Source organism: Astatotilapia calliptera, chromosome 19 (genome assembly GCF_964374335.1).
Source record: "Astatotilapia calliptera chromosome 19, fAstCal68.1, whole genome shotgun sequence".
NCBI classification, from domain to species: domain Eukaryota; kingdom Metazoa; phylum Chordata; class Actinopteri; order Cichliformes; family Cichlidae; genus Astatotilapia; species Astatotilapia calliptera.
In genome coordinates, this window is record NC_137440.1 from 20,829,937 (window position 1) to 20,846,558 (window position 16,622).

General features: G+C 41.8%; 1 protein-coding gene across 1 annotated transcript; it reads left to right on the forward strand.

Moving 5' to 3' along the window:
* Positions 1–13,392: 13,392 nt before the first annotated feature.
* On the forward strand, positions 13,393–15,548 carry myct1b (myc target 1b). Its single transcript, XM_026152393.2, has 2 exons — positions 13,393–13,585; positions 14,446–15,548. Exons 1-2 carry the CDS (start codon positions 13,531–13,533, stop codon positions 14,940–14,942), a joined length of 552 nt encoding a protein of 183 aa, XP_026008178.1. The 5' UTR covers positions 13,393–13,530; the 3' UTR covers positions 14,943–15,548.
* The last annotated feature ends 1,074 nt before the right edge of the window (positions 15,549–16,622 follow it).

Here is a 16,622-nt window from a genome sequence, read left to right on the forward strand (position 1 = left end):
TCCTTCCTTCTTCCTGTGTTTTTCCCATCCAGAGGAGCCATGCCTGTGTGGATGTGCACAGCCCCCGCTCTACTGCCTCGCTGTATCATCGTACCATCTGAGGCTGGAGGGAGCTCAGCTTGAAGCATGGCTCCACCAATCAGCATGCGGGAGGCGGTGATGTCACAGCCCTGGATGCATTATCCCGATTTAAGCTTGGTTTGTGTGTGTGTGTGTGTGTGTGTGTGTGTGTGTGTGTGTGTGTGTGTGTGTGTGTGTGTGTGTGTGTGTGTGTGTGCGCGTTTGGCTGTATTTGCCTCTTAGATTTGCCTAATCCTCTATGAGACTGACACATTTAAAAGCATTAAAAAGCCAAGACAAACTAAAACTAAAACTTCAACAAGTTACTTTCTTCACAGCACAAATAAATAAATTACATTTAGGTTTATTTATTAAAGAGCAAAATTAGACTTCTTCACAAAGCTCTCTATGCTACAACTAATCTTAATAATTAATGCAGTCTAGTGAGTGATGTCTACCACCTGCTCTCTCAGTGTCAATGCTATTGTGACGTCAAAGCAGACACACCCACGCCGGGATCCCCTTTGTACAAAAAGAAGCATGTTAAAGCTCTCAAGCGTGCCCGTATTGTTCTATTAAGACCTCGAAGAACCCCCTCAGCTCTGACCAGTCTGACTACCACTCAACTCTCCTGTATATAACATACAACAGTTACTAAGTATGGCACATGATACCTTCTCAGCTCCTGCAGAAAAATCCCTTTATTCTTTCAAGACCACCAGCATGCTAAAAGCCTCTCTGATATGTTAAAAATAGGCCTGAGGTTGCCGTTCTATTATTATCGCTCTATAGACTGCTGGTGAAACTGGCCCAGAAAAGCTATTTGGGTGAAAATGTTTTTCTGTTTTTTATCTAAACATCAAAAGGTTATCGGTACTCTTAAAATGACGCGTAAAGCTGCCCATACTGAGAACAATAAGCTTTTAGAGGTACTAAAACTATTACTCAGCTCAGCTAAATACCAAACTCTCCATATCAGACAGGTCCAACCCAGGAAAAGATCTCAACTGCAAAGGAAGTGATCTGTTTTTGTTCCTATCAGAGGCAACTAGGGCAGGAATCATGTAAAAAAAATATTGGATACTAGTGCCAATATGGGTGTGGTTGAACAACTTAACATATAAAGATGTTTTTTCTGCTTTTTTCTTCAGTCTAAAGCCGCTCAAATTATAAGTGTTGTTTAAATGAAAGGCACTGTTTTCGATAAACTCCTGCTTAGGTATGAGTCAAACAATAACTGTATCATGTTAAGAAGCCAATCATGTGTGACCAATATTATTATGATTATTTGTGGAAAGAAAATGCCATATGGAGTGGAAAAAGACTTGGGCCTGAGACTGGGGTTTGGGAAAGGCATCAGTGAGACTGGCAGCAGCTCGCAGGAAGGGCAGACCCCTAGTACCAACCGGAGAAGGTGAACAAACCGGCATGTGGGGCAGGAAGGTTTGCGAAAACATATAACCAGATGCGGAGCCTGGGAGAAATTCAGATAAATTATCTTCAGTGAGTTAAAACAATAAAAATCTGGCAATCAGTAGCAAGTTCTTGTTATTCTATGCAAGGAAACAAAAGTACTGATGTTCGATATCCCACCCCAAAAAACAATGAGAACATCAAAATGAACAAAACAATAAACTTAAGACTTATTGAACTTTTCCTGATGTTCCAGCTGTTTGGTGCAATGCTCAGCATGGTATTAAGGAGCTGTCCAGAGTCCTGAACTCTCACCCCAACCGGTCGCAGCAGATGGCCGCCCCTCCCTGAGCCTGGTTCTGCCGGAGGTTTCTTCCTGTTAAAAGGGAGTTTTTTCTTCCCACTGTCGCCAAAGTGCTTGCTCATAGGGGGTCATATGATTGTTGGGTTTTTCTCTGTACCTATGAAGCGCCTTGAGGCAATTTTTGTTGTGATTAGGCACTATATAAATAAAATTGAATTGAACTGAATTGAATTGTTTAAAAGGCTCATTTCCTGTAAAAAGATGCAGGTAGCGGGTAGCTCACACCTTACTATCTGGATTTAAAAGCTCTGCCTAGGACTATTTAAAACAGCATGCAATCATGAGTCGTTATGTTTGTGTCATACTTAATCATCAATGACATAATACTAATAGATAAGTGGCAAATAAAGTGCATACACTCAACTGGAAATAGCACACAACACATCAAACCACTAAAACACCTGCAATTCATGTGAGTAATGAGGTACTTAAGGTGATCTTAGGAGAGATGATACCACTGGAAATACTGTAGAGTCGGTGCTCAGCTTCACTGGCTAACGGTGGTCACCTGGGAGCACTGTAAAAGCTTACTTTTGTTCCATTTAGTCGGCAGCAGCCCTAATTGAGCTCCAACAGGCCAACAACAATCAAGTAGGCCAAGAAATGATGTGCAGTTGGACTCAAGCCAGCCAGCCCCATATGAAATGCATGAGTGAGAATGTGTTACTTAGAATGGCTTACTTATCTTCATAGTAATATGGCAACGGTGTAATCTAATTTTCAAAAACAAAGACATATAAGCATAATACAAGCTGTTGCAGAGAAATAACTAGCTTCTACAATGTTAGGAATCTAAAACAGCCTGATGCGGAGAGTAATTAGGCTCCTTGTTCATGAGGTAAAATGAGTTTGATGGCTGTCTGTTTGCACCAGCTGTCAGTGACGCAGCAGAGTAAAAGCATCTCTTACGGCTGATGACATGCATGCTTCTCTTTCTTTCTTTTTCATTTACTTGCCGTCACTCTGTTGATGATGTAACGACAATCCACTGTGGTGCACACAACGGGTGCACTCTTACATCAAAGTGTGACCACTGGCAACATGTAAGCTGTGAATATGTTTTAGCAAAAAGTATGATTTTCAGAGCTCAAAGAACGCGACACACGCTAAACATTTATTGCTCTAATGTTACTCACTGGTTGCAGTCCTTTACATGTGAGCATTTATATCTAATTATATCTTTTAATCTGGATATCTCTACATTTTGGGCTGCTGATCTGACTGAAAAATAATTTGAAGACATGTGTTGGTGTTGTTCCTGCATAATCATCATAATGTTGGTCCAGGATCAACATCGCAACTGACCAGTCACCCTGTTGTGATGTCATAGCTTTGAAATTTGGAGTAAAAAAGAAATATTTTCCTTTTTTTTTTAATGTAAAACTCTCTTCTGGAACAAATAACAGGCATTTCAAGTATGTTGTTTATTGATTATTGGAATGTAACAAATATGTTATCAAGTTAGTGTTACTGTTAGTCAAAATTAGTTACTCATGTTGGTTTGCTGGCGACAGTTCTAATAGTATTAGCTAACGTATTGGCTAATGCTAACAGAATGCTGAGACAACATGATTGGTCAGTTGCAAAGACGATACTGGACCAACATAATTATGGTGATGCAGATCGTGCTTGTTACAAGTTTTTGTTTCCACTCTTGATATTTGTGTTTGTGGCATACATGTGTTGCCAACAAACACATGTATGCCAAGTTGCAAAATGCTCCTTGGTAAACAAACTTTGCAACATCAATATCCACAACATGATTGAACGGTGTTTGCTCTTCATTTTTTAAATGATCATTTATCCATCCACCCATTTTCATCTTCTTCTGCATGTCTTCAGACTGTGATGAAGCTAGAATACCCTGTGAAATCCCACAGTACATGCAAACTACACAGAAAGGCCGAAACCTACGCACGCAATTCACTGCACACAATTTACCAGCTGTGTTTCCGCATATCCTGTTTGACACACGGTCTCAACTAGAGTGAAACCCACAAGAAGTCAGTGAGCGTATTATGAAAGGAACACGCCTGTCACGAATGCTCCACCTGGCAACTAACAGGCATCAATTATACCCCGAGGGCATTTAAGGTTGCAAGGTGAACCATCATAAAGATTTTGAATGAAAGCGACAAACAGCGGGAAACCATGATAGAAGCAACACGTTCTTAATCTACCTTTTTACATAATGGCTTTGCTGTCAATAATGCATCTGTTGCTCCATTCAAAGTGAGTGTGCAATAATTGTCTCTGTAGGATACTTTAATTGACAGGAAGCTGCATATGATTTCCAGTGGAAAAACCAAGAGCACCTTGCCGATTGCCATCTAAAATCACCGGCTCGCTAATGTCTTCCAGATGTGACTAATATACACTTCCTGGCATGAAACACAACAGCGGCTGGCACTTTGCAGTGCAGATCGTGCCATCTGTGCACTGATCATGTGAACTTTAACAGGATTTTTATCATTTTCTTTGTAAGACCTAAGAGATTTGGCATATATTTATCACTCGGCAATACTGCAATGTGAAGAAACAATCCAAGCATGCTTCAATTAACTCTGGGTGAGCTGGTAGTCCCTCATCAGGGTACAGCTCAGCCAATATGAAGATATCAAAACAGCCACACAAAAGTGTTCTTTGTCACACATTTATAACCTTCTTTTAGTTAACATACTTTACCATTAAGCAAAGTGAAATAGCTGTGCAATGCACAGGAAATGAGGTTTCTCTGCAGCAGGAACTGGGCAGCACTGGCACAACCACAGACAAACCTTTCATAACAGTATCTATGGCGACACGCCATAAGGTGTGAAATTTCCTAGTATACTGTATATCTGAAATACAACTAAACCTGTGCCAGACTTGACCAGACTTGTGAAATGATGGTTGTGGCCTAATGCCCTTGTAACAAAAGGGGGACGCCAACAAAAAGAGACTCGCGTTATCGACCTATTCTCTTACCAAGGACAGAAAGGGTGTCAGGTTTTAGTCTTGTTCAGTGCATTGTCTGTGCACTTGTGTAGGCACTGTTGTTACGATTCAGTATCTCCTATCAAGACTCGAGGGAGATTAAATGTTTCTTGCAATCATTATCTTGTCTCAAAAAATAAACAACAACCAAAATAACCTACAACTAAAGAGCAAAAATCAGTTCACTGAAAGAACTTTTCTGACTAAATAGCATTCTAGCACTTAAGAAGCACAGCGTTCTCTGCACTGGTGACAAGACTTGATGCTACTTGACATGACATGATGTCAAAATGTGTGCCTCTTTACTAAGAGTTTGACCTACTAATACTCACATGAAATCTAACGTGAAGATGTGAAGACAAACTGATAAAAGAAAATGAATCATGTGCTTTATTTCACCGTATTCACAAAATAAATCAAATTGTGTTCCTCCAAATAACTTCTTAATTACCCAGTCTGGGTCACCAAACAACGCACTATGTCTTCTTGTAGTGTGGTCACAAGATTTGCAGGAATCAACATTATTTTTTCTTGATGCTCTAAATGTGATTACGTACTACCTGGAAAAAAAGCCTTGGACAAAAGGGACCATGTGCACACTATATCAAATTAGCCAAATGTGTGATTCTGTTATGCTTTCAAAACCTACAAATGCTTGAGAACAAGTCAGCTGCAGTGTAGTGTAACTTTGTACTGAAACACATATGTTATAGTGCAAACTTTGGGCATTTTAAAACTATTTAAATCAACCGGCAACACAGTTTGCAGAGTGCCAAGAAATTTATTTTAAGAGTAGGTTTACTAACTGTAAGCACACATGCTCACATACTACTTTGTAAGTGTGTGAGCATGTATAAATGTAAGCCTGCATGTGTGAGCATCCTGGATTGCAAATGTTGGCAAACTTCAGATGGGCGTGCAGCCAGACTTTGAATCAGCACAATATTACAGTGCAGCAGTGCAGGAGCAGAGGATGTTGTGTCCGTAAACCAGCTGAGCAAAAGAGTGCCACTTACCCTGCAGTCTCTGCATCACATTAGCTATGTCCACAGACGATCGACCTGGCTGCCTCGGAGAAGCCATGTTGTCTCCTTGCAGCTGTAATGACAAGGTGGTGTCACTGATGCTGAGAGCAAAAGATCCTTCACAACTGTCCCGTGTGGGACATCCCCTCTGCTCCTCCCTCCTCCTCTCTGCTTCTTTCTAATTTCACTGCAGGAGAAGGCCCAATTGAATCTCAGGTTTCATGAAGGGACAAGCAGGTCTACTGTCCAATAGAGGCACTTCTTCCATTCACCGCCTTGGACAGAAAGGTATATCACTTGAGACTGAACAGAATTATTTTGCTGTATTGTTCTACTTAAAACCTAAAAGATGAAACGTCTCCAAAGATTTCTTTCACAAGAGCCTGTTAGTTAGTTACTTTTAAGTTCTTAGTGGTCTTAATAAGATAGATATTTGCAACAGATCAGTCAGTAAATGATTGTGATCAACAGTAACTCATCTCTAAGTGCTATTTACTCCTTAATATCATTCAAGTATCCTTTGAGACAGGCAAATTCATTCAAAATAATACTTGATTGCATTTAGTTTCCTATGTTTTCACAGATAACTAAACATATTATTGCATCACAGCCAGGAGGGCACACGTATAAGGACAAGAGAGCCATGGTTTATGGTATTAGTGACACTTGTGCTTTTCTGACTCTCAAGAAAATGCATATATAGGATCCTATAAGACTACAGGTGTTACAAATGGGGGGGGGGGGGGGGGGGGGGATGATGACACAGTCTAACAGTCAAATATTTGCTTACATGATAGGTAAGCTACAGACTATGAAGACATTTGACTGAATTTGACTGCACTTAGAAACTGGCAGGAAGTCATAGATACAGATTTAGATATAACGGCTAAAAACGGTTTCTCCTTGGCTGATGCTTTCATTTATCTAAAGCAAAGGTTTTTTTAAAACAAAAAAGGAAGTTAAACTGTCGACTGAGGAAATGTAAATTAAGATTAGCTCAAGTAAATTCTGAATTTAGCTGGACACCAAGCTTTGGATCCAAAGCTCCCATGCGTTACTAATCCTACAGGCAAGTTACTTTACTCTTAACTAGTGTCTATCAAAGTAGCAGAGCTGTAGAGCTATCTGATGTATGTGCATGTGCGAGTTCGACAAGAGAGGAAGTTACTAACATTACAGAAGCAACACACACAAGACCGAGCACGAAAACGCCCGAGCGCACAAAATACAGGTAATTAAACAGGAGGATAAATGAATGAAACAAAAACAATCAAGAAATCTGCAGCAGCTTCTTGACATTTCATCTTACCGCATTGAGCACTGAAGAGCACAGTAACTTCACAGGGGAAGTGCCTGTGTGCTGCGCGTGTGTTGCCTCGTTGCCTATGGAACGCCAGGACTGCCATAATGAATTAATTAAATACACCATTAAATAATTAATTAAATGTGTCAATAATTAATTAAAATTGGAATTAATTAATTAAATAAATAGTTATGACACATGTAATTAATTAATTATTGACACATTTAATTAATTATTTATGTATTTCACATTTTAATTAATTATTGACACATTTAATTAATTAATTATTGACACATTTAATTAATTATTTATGTATTTCACATTTTAATTAATTATTGACACATTTAATTAATTATTGACACATTTAATTAATTATTTAATGATATATTTATTTATTTCATTTTGGCAGTCCCGGCGCCTGGCTCTCGTCATGAAATAATTTTATCTGTCAGCCTCACCCATCAAACTCAGGGGGCGGGGTTAACGCTGCCCATGCAGCTTCTCTAACATTTGATTGGTTGCCGTGCAAAGTAAGTCAAAACAGGTCGATCCTAGATAATCGATTGCTTGTGTAGACTTGGGGCAGCCAGTTATCCCAGAATGCAGATCAAATCACAGGCAGCAATGGTGGTGGTGTAGTTTTAAAATACCCCGTTTTTCTGTCACCAGCTACACTTTTAACAGTGTTTTAGCCGCGAATGTCGCGCCGTATGTCTGGTCAGGTTGTCAACATAGAACATGCTTGCAAAAGTGCTCAGATGTTTTCAGAGATTTCACTAGCTCTGCTAACAGTTAGCATGCAGAGCGCACCGAGGGGGTACATTAACCGGTTTGTTTACATATTCCACTCTCCGTGTTCCACATGTTGCATTCGCAGATTCTCATTTTCACCGAACGATCGTCTCTTTCCGCCTGGTCTTGTGTCTCTGTGCTTCTGTAACATAAAGAACGAGCTGACATTTTTCTCACGAAACCAGCGATCAGCTCAGCAGACCCTCAGTTTACCTGCATGCATCCTCCTCCTCATATGTCAGCTGTTTAACACCTGCTGCTAATTCAAGAAACAGCCTAGTTACCTGGTGATAGTCACAGTTTAACTGGGCAGCCGGTGCTCGATATAAAGCAATGTCAGCGCATTTTTCTGCACAAGATAAGTAAATATAGTGTTTTCCCCGAGCGCAGAGCTGCTGGAGCTCGTTTCCTTACAGAGCACTTTATAGGCGAACAGCTTCATCAGCGGCTGATGTCCAATCACCGGCACACAGCTTTCAAACCTCAGCTGAGTTTTAGCTCTCAGTGGACTTCATTCACTCAGGTTCTGTCTGTCGGGTCACGTTTACTTCGCTGTTTTATTTACAACTGAGCAAATCGGTTTGGCTGAGGTTAAAGTTACGTTTCATAACTGCATAGTTTCACAGACGTTTAATGGTTCACTGGCACATGTGTTAGACTGAACTATCATCTAAATATCATCTGTTTTTTAATAGTTATTCAACTGTATTCTAAGCACCAGCTGTCTGTTAGAATGTGATTTTTTTTCTCTCTCTGTTGGCAGAGGTATAAAAATGCGCAGGAAAATCTGACGTGCATGGCGAACTTCACCGACGATATTTAAGGAGGAATAAACACACATCAAACATAAATGAACCATTTGCCTGTCTCCATAATTGAGAGAATTTTCTCTTCTTATATCAACACTCTCTCTCTCTCTCTCTCTTTTTTTTTTTGCTTTTTCGGTCATGTTATGTTTACCTGTCAAAGGCTTGTTACAAACTATGAAACACATGGTGCAGACTTCTGGATGTTAGAAAAAAACGAATACTGCTCATGAATGAGACTAAAGGCAGGAAGGTGTCCTTTAAAACTAAACATGTTAATAGGACCTCCCTGTTTATATCATAGTTTATGATATAGCACGTGTATTTCAGTAATAGCCTGCTGAGGCCACTATACGTGCTGGCCTCATATCAAATGTGAAGGCAGACTGAGTCTATGTTTGACGTTTGTTTATATCTAATCTTCCTTTTCAAACATTTAAACAGCAGCGAGTCTGCAGCTGAGGGAATACAAATTCAAATTGTCGGAACAGGTTTGCTCGTTTCTTGGATTCATTTGGTGATTTATTAAATGTATAACTGTAATTCTAATCTGCTGCTGAGTCTCTTACACTTTTCTTTATGCTGTATATTTTCACGTCTCTGGAATAGTTGGCAGTTAGATAGTCAGCTGGGAAACTCATGGAGCTGAGGATATCGTGGATATGCTGACCTCGCTGCGTGGTGTACAGAGCGAGGTCAGCATGATTAATATTCACAATAAAAATATTAGCCGAACATCATGAAGTCTGTATGTGTTTCATAGTGTCGAACAACCTTTGTACAGTTAAAGCCAGCAGTTACTACATGACGGAAACACCAACGTTATCTCTTTTATGTGTTTATACACAGGTCACGCTGATTACTGAACAAAAACCCAAAGATCAGATGTTAAACAGATTTGCTCTCTCTCCTCCTTAAACATTGTGGCATGAATAAGGCACGGCGGGACCACAGAGCGACGTTCAGAGCCAACTTTATTTGATTCACATCACACCACACCACCACCAACCCCTGAGTCCCCGTGTTTTAACACGGCGGGCGTGATTGCGGATGCCATGCAGGTGCGTCCGCACGGCCCCGCAGACCACGCCCCACCACATACCCCCATCGCCCGATTGAGGCCGGGGAGTGATCCGGCCAAACCTACTCCCCCCCGCGACCTGGGGCGAGACTCGGCCCCTACACATCGGCGCCCCAGCCCCCGACCAAGCGACGGGGAAGCGTCCGTTCTGGTGGCCGCCCGCGCATCCAGCGGCAACGACGAAGCTGGTCCGGAGGTCGGCCGCGTAGCAAGCGGACACGGCCCCACCGGCATGGCCGTGTGCTCCTGCACACAGGCGGCTGGGCAGACGCCAGGCGCGCAGAATCGACTGGTGGCAGCGAGGCTGGACTAGCCAGCCCGCCGATCCCCGGCCTAGCGGGGCTGTCCCGCTCCTCTGCCTCCAACTCCGGCTGCACAGGCTGCCCTGGAGCAGGGACCTCCGTCTCCCCGCACAGCTGCTCCGCCACCGCCTCCGCCACTCCCGTTTGGAGCGGCTCCCCGCACTGCGCCTCCGCCCCCAGCAGGCACCGCCCCTCGCCCCCCTCCGGGTGGAGCGACTCCTCTGCCTCCGGCAGGTGTAGACCCTCGCCCGCCTCGTCCTCGGCCTCCGATTGGAGCGGCTCCTCCACCGCTCCCGGCAGGAGCAGCCCTTCACCCGGCTGCTGCTCCTCCTCCTCCGGCAGGCTCGGACCCCCGCGTGGCTCGTCCACCACCTCCGGCTGCCGAGGTGACCCACACGGCTCCTCCACTGTCCTCGAGACACACTTGTGGGGGTGGCGCCCAGGCCCAGAGCAGCGCTGCCAGCTCTGCCATCTTCCCCAGGTGGCGTTCGCTCTCCTGCCGCAGCTCCTCCTGTTGGCGACGCACCTCCGCCGCCTGCTTCCGCTGGGTGGCCGCTATTTCGGCCACCATCTCGGCCAGCTCTTTCCTTTCCTGGCTCTGGTAGGTACCCGCCATGCCGCCTCCTGGGTTTCGGCACCAATGTGGCATGAATAAGGCACGGCGGGACCACAGAGCGACGTTCAGAGCCAACTTTATTTGATTCACATCACACCACACCACCACCAACCCCTGAGTCCCCGTGTTTTAACACGGCGGGCGTGATTGCGGATGCCGTGCAGGTGCGTCCGCACGGCCCCGCAGACCACGCCCCACCACAACATGTTTTTAATGTTAGTTATAATTCAGAATTGGCGACTGAAACACGTAGGACACATAAGAACATCAGGAAATAAAACACCGATAAATATAACCTCAGTAAAAGAAGTCAGCGGGGGTTACTACAGCTGTGTACCGGGGCCTGCGCTTTGTCGGTGGGATTGCTTGCGAGGCGAGCGGGTCTATCCCACGCTTTGCCGTGAGACTGGGACGACATCTCCGAAATCATCGAAACACTTTTGCAAAGAGGCTGTATCTTGACAAACCGACCAGACACATGAAGATTAAACCACTACATTCTCGGCTAAAAAAATATTAAAACGGTATTTGGTAACACACAAACAGGGTTTTTCAAAGCTCAGTTCTGTTAGCTTCCACATGCCGGTTGTTGTGTGCTAGAAACAATGGCCACCAGGCCAAAGCAATGGTTTTGACTCGATCAGCGTTAACCCCGCCCCCTGAGTTTGATGGGTGAGGCTGACAGATAAAATTATTTCATGATGAGAGCCAGGCGTCAGGACTGCCAAAATGAAATAAATAAATATATCATTAAATAATTAATTAAATGTGTCAATAATTAATTAAATGTGTCAATAATTAATTAAAATGTGAAATACATAAATAATTAATTAAATATGTCAATAATTAATTAATTAAATGTGTCAATAATTAATTAAAATGTGAAATACATAAATAATTAATTAAATGTGTCAATAATTAATTAATTACATATATCATAACTATTTATTTAATTAATTAATTCCAATTTTAATTAATTATTGCCACATTTAATTAATTATTTAATGGTGTATTTAATTAATTCATTATGGCAGTCCTGGCGTTCCATAGTTGCCATTGGTAACTCTGAAAATGAAACATGGTGGCGTGAAGCGCTGCAGCCGCCAATAAGTTCGCGACCGCAAGAAGCTGAGCGGCAAACTGCTGGCAACAAGCTGCACCACACGCTGCAGGAGGAGGGTTCGGGAAAGTGTGGTCAAGCTCCTGTCATTCCTATTCTATTCTAATCTATTTGTTTGTTTGTTAATTAATAGGAACAATGGGTTTGTTTTTCTGCAGAACACAGATGATTCCCGGGTATATAGCCCTTTAAATATAAATTACTTTTGATGGCAAAGTGATAACATTTTAAAATGTTTAGCAAATATGGTAAATGGTAAATGGCATAAATGAAAGAAACACACTGTGGTGGTTTAATACAGTGCATGCACATCAATAAACAAGGCTATTAAAGATCATCTGTAATCTGTAATTAATTACTTTATTAATATTTAATGTGCTTTGCTTTATATGCTACTAGAGCTATTTTCAGGTTGCCAGATTGTTAAAAAAAATCCTCCTCCAGCGTGAACCTTTAGAGGGACCTCAGTAGACTGTTTAATCACTTCTGCTCTACAAAAGGGCTGCTTATTAACATTTACAAGCTTAAAGCATGAGCATGTATTGGTTTACATGTATTACATTTAATTCATGATACAAACACACACAGAGCTCATTACTTAAACTTAGCAATCAAAGTAAAGAAATTAATTTGTGTTTATGTCTAAATTTTGCGGAACACCACCTTGAAGTTTTCCTAAACGTGGCATGCTTAGAGCAGACACCCACTACAGCCAAGAATCATTGTCACTACAAAGAAATAATCGACCAAACACACATTTGTGCTAAATTTAAATTTATCTTTATTCTCTAGAGACTTGCACGAACCATTGCTTGCCAAAGTTGTTTGTCCCCTAAAGGAAAGCAAGTCTGTACACTATCATACCTTAATATGTTTCAAACCCTATGTGCAAACCAAGTGCTCGAAATAAAACTCATTACAACTACTCTGGCGTCACCTACTGGAATTTTCTGTGACATGACAGTCTTACAAACGAGCATCAGCTCATTTACCTAGAAACAACACGTTTTAACTAAATGAAAGCTTGAAACGAAACCTTAGAAAACAAAACAGAGGAACACAAAAATACAAAGACGTGCTGAGCTCCAGAGAGCTGTGGTTCAGGCTGTGCTGTTGTCCTGAAAGCTCTTAGGGCAGGAATGAAGTGGGAACACAGCAACAATTGAAGGAAATCCCCACAGAGACTCAGAGCTTGATACCCTGCAGACTCTTAAGCGGATGGTTAGGTTTTCATTATCCAGAACCTTGTCAAGACACTTGAAAACTTTCTCAGGCATATGAGGAAAGACTATTTATTCTGACTTGCCTGAAAATCCATGAAAAACTTTCTATATGATACTGAATGATCTGAATAAAATTGTTACATAAGTAATAGATCTCTTAAACATGGCCTGCTTTTTAAATGTAAAAAAAAGTGTCAATAATGGCTCGTTAAAAAGTATTGATCGTAAGGAAATGATGTAAAAGGAAATGAGCTTGTTTCCCTGTGTTATGTCCCACACAGATAAGCAATGCATTTGCTAATTTTAAAGACAGAGAGGGAAGGAAGCATGACAGCAAAGTTTCCGCCACAGCAAACACTGTAGGGGGGAAAAAGCAAAAAGTCTGTCTTGGAAAAAGCTCAGTGTTTCTCCGTCTGTGTGGAATCTAGAACTGGGCTCATAGTGGAATAATGGCACAAAATAAAACGGATCCCTCTTTGGAAATAGACAAATCATTCAATCTGGGTGAGTGTATCTGCATTTCTTTCCCAAAGCTGTAGCCTACACTGTGTAAAAGTACAAAGTTTTGTATTTTAAAATATAGATGTGATAGTTCTTCACTTGATTCAACACATACAGTCTCACAGTAAAAAACCTGCAATCCAAAATTAGATCACTAGAAAATACTAAAATGCACATTATTTTTGGATCAGTCAAACAAGTACTGAATGGTCTGGGGCCAAAATAGAGTCCTGCTGCTACTTCAGTACTATTCAAGTATCTTGGATGCAATTCTTTACTGCAGACAGAGTCAGAACAGCAAGTATACAGCACTTAAAATACCCCCTTTGAGTTTCTTATATTTTCTTCTATAGTAGAACATGTTTTTATCTGTGATAGGCTTTGTTTGCCATAGCTGTCTTGATGTCTTACATAACATATGAATTGCTTTCTATGCGGCTGTCCAATTTTAGTACGTGATTTTAAAAGTTTCCATTGTTTCTGGACAAGAATGACGATGGAAATGTTGAGTAAATCTTTTATACATTTGACATAAATGAAATGGTCTGTTTGCACTTCATCACACTGACACTACACAGACTAAAAAACCCACACACCAGGTATGATGTAAGGTTTTATGTAACATTGTAGCCCAGTATAGCGTTTTCCAGAAACAATAAATCAATACACCGGAGGAATATTTCAAAACAACTCTAAGATCTTAGCTGTTCCTCTCCTGAAACTACCATTTGGATATATAATTTACCCATTATGAGAACAACACAATCCATCCTATCTCCCTCTAAACTAAATATTTCCAGCCATTTTTTTTTATCCCTCTGCAGTCCCTTTTCTGAGACTTTGCATGATTTCTCTGTTTCCAGGCGATATGATTCTAGCCTTCTGTTTATCTGTGCTTGTGGGCCTGCTGCTGGGTGCTTTGATCTACGTTCTGCTGACCTGGGCATCCAGGCGCCGGGCTACAGCCAGGATCACCAGGCACTCCAAAAAGAAATCTGGCGCTTCACAAACAAACGATGCCACGAGCAGCCAGCTGGGCCTGTACCGAAGCACTTTTTTGAGCGTCTACAGACAGCCCTCTCTCGAGCCAGTTGGCCCCCTGGGGAGTAAGCCAGGTGCAGAGACATCCACGTTTCGCCCACTGCCCAAGAAGAGCAGGCCTGCCCTAGATATGGGAGATGACACCCAGGTGTCTGAGGATGCAGCGCCTTCAAACTCATCTGATTCAGCATCGCTTGTGTCAAACAAGAGGCATTCCTTCTGGCTGGGCAACAATGGGCTTAAAGGTTTTCTACCCTCGCAGACGCCCCCTCCTGCATATGACACTGTTATCCATGCCTTTGAAGAGACTTGCACCTGAAAAACTCCACATAAATACAACAAGAACTGAAGCAGTTCGGTGGATAACAATAGACTTTCTGGCTTTACGTTGTTTTTAAAGGGACAGCTGTCTGTGCACGATTCACTTTGACGCAGTGTGAAGGGGTTAGAGACATGAAGTGTTAGCTCAGCTTTTGTTTAAAGACACGAATAAGTGTTGCAGTTTCCATAATTGATACATTTGCACATTATTTTCCCTGTAATTCACTTTTTTTTCATAAAATATCAGCAAATGACAAAATAATAATGGCCATCTTATTTTGTCTTCTCTAAATGTTACATATCCATTTGTGATGACCTATAAACGGACACAAGAGGCACATTTGCACACCGAGGAAGATTGGGGGAGCTGTTTTCGCTTTAGCTTGGAAGTGGTTCACTGATTAGTTAATTATCAAAAACAGTCAGTGGGTGATTTTCTTTAAACTGGTTAATTGTAACATGACCTCTCATAACCTGTAAACTACCAATTGTGTTTGTTTTCTTTTTGTTGTTGTTGTTGTTGTTTGTTTTTAAAGGGTCTGAGAGCAGATTCTGCCCCTGATTGTGTGTCCATGAGAGCCAATAAAGAACAAAAATAATTATTTTTAAATGTCTGAATCTGTTGTTATAGAATTCACACGCATGTGAATTTAATGAAATTCGTGTCTCTTGTTTGTGATGCTGATCATGAGGCAGAAAGGTGGGACAGTGGGTTACCAGCGCACGCATAAAATCAAGGTGTTGTGTCAAGAATGTCGCCTCAACTTACGTCGCAAATATCGGGTGCGCCTTGTGGGGTTGCCATCATGAAGGATACACGCTTTTGAAGTGCAGTGTTGAATCTAATGTTTATTATATGCTAACAGCCGGTGGACGAGCCTCCATGTCATAAGATACCTAAATGAACTGCACATAGTCACCTCCAGCGCTTGTTAAGACGATTATCATGGGTGTTGACGCTTTTATTTTGTACTAACTTGAAAACATTGGTCTATTTTACGTGCTACCTGCCTCATGGCAACCCGCGTTAAAGCCACAACCCCAAAGTGCGCCAGCGGAAAAGTGCCTGGCAACACTACCGCACTGTGCGCCGACTACATCTGGATTAGTACGTGATTACAGCGGTGTCAGGTACGTACAACATATAGGATATATTTTTCTCCCCACAGTCGCTTTTATAAATGAATACATTCATTTACCACCGCAGTTTGTTTTTGTCTCGTAAGCGCTTAATCATTCAGACTACTGCATGCGGTGAGACGCCTTTGAATGGGAAAATCATTTGATGTAATGTGTCATGTAGTGGGAGACCTTTATAAAGGAAAGGATGGGTAATTTATTTCGACTGTAATCGGGTGCTAAAGTCTCAAACCTGAGTTTGAGTCATAAGATGCAATTATATTATTGTTAGCTACACTATGATATGTTTTGGGTCTGCTTCGTGTAAAATATTGGGCATTTTAGTTCTTATGCTTGCCTGGCTGCTGCTGCTGCTGCTGTGGTGGAAAGGAACAGACAGTATCAGTACCCATGGAGACTGCGAGTGCCTTGGTCTCCAATGCAGTGTTGCTGTTGCATAGAGACTGAGAAACACTGTGAATTTCAAGGTTGATGCACTGAATGACAAGGATGCTATTTAAAGCAAAAACCACCTCTCTCTCTCTCTTTCTCTCTCTGA

What these genes read in the sequence shown, in the direction of transcription:
- myct1b (XM_026152393.2), top strand. Translation starts at nt 13,531, where the DNA reads ATGGCACAAAATAAAACGGATCCCTCTTTGGAAATAGACAAATCATTC. An exon ending in AGACAAATCATTCAATCTGG is followed by an intron (nt 13,586 to 14,445) that starts GTGAGTGTATCT and finishes CTCTGTTTCCAG; the next exon opens with GCGATATGATTCTAGCCTTC.